Source organism: Propithecus coquereli, unplaced genomic scaffold (genome assembly GCF_000956105.1).
Source record: "Propithecus coquereli isolate 6110/MARCELLA unplaced genomic scaffold, Pcoq_1.0 Scaffold193, whole genome shotgun sequence".
Taxonomy (NCBI): domain Eukaryota; kingdom Metazoa; phylum Chordata; class Mammalia; order Primates; family Indriidae; genus Propithecus; species Propithecus coquereli.
In genome coordinates, this window is record NW_012144190.1 from 51,321 (window position 1) to 54,969 (window position 3,649).

At 41.5% G+C, this 3,649-nt stretch overlaps 1 protein-coding gene across 1 annotated transcript; it reads left to right on the forward strand.

Moving 5' to 3' along the window:
• The first annotated feature begins 592 nt into the window (after positions 1-592).
• Positions 593-1,543, forward strand: LOC105809232 (vomeronasal type-1 receptor 1). The gene has a single exon (XM_012642986.1). It carries the CDS (start codon positions 593-595, stop codon positions 1,541-1,543), a length of 951 nt encoding a protein of 316 aa, XP_012498440.1.
• Positions 1,544-3,649: the final 2,106 nt, after the last annotated feature.

The window sequence follows — 3,649 nt, forward strand, 5'->3', positions numbered from 1 at the left end:
TCCATTTGTGAGTTCAGCAGTGGGAGTCGCTAAGACTCACCTAAACAGTAGACATATTTCATTTGTCTGCTTTGTGTATTTTTAAAAATGTATGTATTTAAGATGTACTATCTGATAATTTTATATTGATACTTGAATATATATAGTAAAATAATCACCACAATTAAAACACACTAATATATGGTTTCCCTCTAGTTATGAGTTATAGAAAGCTAATTTCACATGATCTTCTCAGTCTTTCTTTTCTCATTTCCCCAAGAACTGTGTGTCCTGCAGGGTCAGCCATCAGGAGAGCTCCCTCATCCCGTCCACGGCTGCCCGGTGCTCCACTGTGGGGATGCACAGGGAGGCCTTCAGTCTTTCTTTGATTGAGATCGCATTGATTCAGGTCACCATGGGTGTTACAAATAATAATTCTGCAAGCAGTAGCTTTGTATTTACACAAGACCTGTTCTTAATGTTTATAGTCACTTGGAATAATGGTTTTTGGGAGAAAATGCATTTTCTGGATGCAATGAGAATAACCAATTATCTTTTTCAGTCTTTGATTTTCTCTAATTCAAAGAAAAGCAAACTGCAACATCTCCTCCCAATGGACGGATTGGTGTCTGTTAACTTAAACTGGGGCATCACCTTTCTCATTCAGATGGGCGCTGGAATCCTTGGAAATTCTTTACTCCTTTGCTTTTATAACTTTACTATTATCACCGCACAGATACTGAAACCCAGAGACTTGATCCTCAACCAGCTGGTCTTAGCTAACAACTTGGTTCTTTGCTCTAAAGGGGTCCCTCAGACAATGGCAGCTTTGGGATTGGAAGCTTTCCTGGACTGGGCTGGATGTAAACTTGTCTCCTATTTACACAGAGTGGCCAGAGGGGTTTCCCTCAGCACCACCTGCCTCCTCAGTGGCTTTCAGGCCATTAAGCTTTGTCCCAGCATCTCTAGGTGGATGGAAGTCCAAATTAGATCCCCAAAGAGCATCCTTCTCTGCTGTTTCCTCTGCTGGGTCTTGCATCTTGTGGTAAATATCTATATGGTAAGGTACATAACTGGCCCAGTGAATAGCAAAAACCTGAGTATGGAAAAAATTTATAGATACTGTCCCCCACCCAATCCAGGGAACTTGCTATTCTCAGTAATGGCAGTCATTTATACCTTCACGGATGGCATGTGTTTGGCCCTCATGGTCTGGACCAGCGGCTCCATGGTCCTCGTTCTGCACAGGCACAAGCAGAGAGTCCAACACATCCGCAGCAGCAGCCTCTCCCCCAGAACTTCCCATGAAACCAGAGCCACACACACTATCCTCATCCTGGTGAGCATGTTTGTCTCCTTTCATGCTCTAGCTTCCATTTTGTCATATTGGATTACGCAGCTGCAGAACCCAAGCCAGTGGCTGAGGAGCATCTCTGTTCTGGTGGCTTCAGGCTTTGTGACATTCAGCCCCTTTGTGTTCATTGTCAGTGACACCCGAGTGTCACAGTTCTTTGCCTGCTGGAAAAAGAAGACAAATGCTCCAAGAATGTTTTCTGGGCTATAAGTTCCCTCCAGAACACTGTATCATTTATTTAGCCACTTCTCTTTCCTCGTATTCATATGCCCACATACGCCAGTTAAGTGCAAGATCGTTGGAATTCAGTATTGTATAAAACTGATAATAACCATGGCCTCGTATTGCTTACTAAACTGTCAGAAATGAATATAGTGCAAATAATTACCCAAATGTGGTCCTCCAAAAATTAAACATTTAATTACCATATGAGCCAGCAATTTTACCTCTGTGTATATATCCCAGAGCGATCATAGCAGGGACTTGAACAGGTATTCACACGCCCGTGTTCATGCCAGCATTATTCACAATTACCAAAAAGTATAAACTACCCACATGTCCATTGATGGATGAATGGATATACAAGTGGTGGTATAGACATATGATGGTGTGCTATTCAGTCTTTAAATGGAATGAAATTATGATTGACACATTCAATGCATGGATGAAACTTGACGTTATGTGAAATAAACCAGTCATTAAATGACAAATACTGTATGATACTTATATGAGCTATCTAGAATGGTTAAACTCATAGAAACAATAATTAGAATATTGGTTACCAAGGGTTGGGGGTGGGAAAATGGGGAGTTGTTGTTTAATGGGTACAGAGTTTTAATTGGGGAAGATGAAAAAGTTTTGGACATGGGTGGTGGTGATGACTGCACACCAGTGTGAATATACTTCACACGCCTGAGCTGCACACTTCAAAACAGACCCAACTACACTCACTGGGCTGTTTCCAGAGACCCAGCTGCAGTCACCCAGCTGATTTCCTGAACAGTGTTGCAGTCCCCCAGCTGGTCCCAGATGTCTCCTGTGAATCTTCATCTTCCCCAGAGACTCTGCTGCAATTATCTGCTCAGCTGACCCTAAACACCTCCCTAGAGTTCAGTTGCTGACCTTGAGATGAAGATGTCCAGCAGGTGGAAGGTGGTGATGGCTGCACAACAATGTGAATATAATTCACAGTACTGAACTGCACCCTTTACAATAGTTAAGATGTTAAATTTTATGTTATTTCCTATCATAATTTAAGAGAGAGTGAGAAAGCTAAAAACACACAGAAAAGGAAGTAACAAATGAGCTAAATTCCACTATGTTAGCCAAGAAAGAACTTTAAGAAACATGATCACTTATCTTTCCCTCTCTCTCTCTCTCTCTCTTCCCTTCTCCCCCCAGTCTTATCTCCTCTTTCATTTTCTCAAAAAAGTTAATTCTGGGGAGTGCATATTTTGAGAATTGTGAAGATTTGAGATTTTATTCTACTTGGAAGCTAACAAGTTAGCTATCCTGCCATTGTTTCATGAATGCTGGCAAAAGATGTGAGACTTCTGGGTCAGAAACAAAGGATAGTTTCTTACTCACAGCAATAGAGGCCAGAATATTAGCATTTGTACCAGCTTCCACACCCCAATTTTCATAGGAACACGTGAACAGGGCTAAGTGACAACTGCGTGTGCACAGGGCTGTGCTGCAGCACAGAGTCCTAGCGTTTGGGGAACCCAAGTATTTTACAGGAGAGAGTAGCATGCTGCCCTTTGCACCACAGGGAGACACTATCTCTACCTTACAAGGCTCTTCACTATACAAACCCCTTTGAAAAGATCATCTGGAATAAAAGTAGTTAGTACCTCTGCTCACTAGATGTGCAGAAATGTGAGATCCATAAAGAACTGTCTCCCAACAGGGGAATAGAATATGGTTTGATTAAGATTTTAATATTTATTTGGGGATCTTGAAGTTTCAAACTCACAACACCAGCCCAAGCTGTCATTAAAAGCTTGGCTGGGCTTCTCGTCCATGCATGGTCACTGCACCTATATCAGATGGGCTCCTTTGCCTACCTGTACCCAACTACGTGCTTATTCACACACAAAAGCAGATGCAAACTTTGGATAACCTACAAAGAGCTTCTTATTCTCTGGAATTTAGTTCATGAAAGCTTATTGATACTCAGTGTTTTTTATAGCTATAAAAAAATATGGTTTTAATCCATCTAGTGTTTTCCTTCCATTACTGTGGAACTGACTGTCTTTTGTGTTACAAAAAAGATGCAACAGTTGGATAGTTTCTGAGTCTACAATTCCGACCAAC

What these genes read in the sequence shown, in the direction of transcription:
- LOC105809232 (XM_012642986.1), top strand. Translation starts at nt 593, where the DNA reads ATGGACGGATTGGTGTCTGTTAACTTAAACTGGGGCATCACCTTTCTC.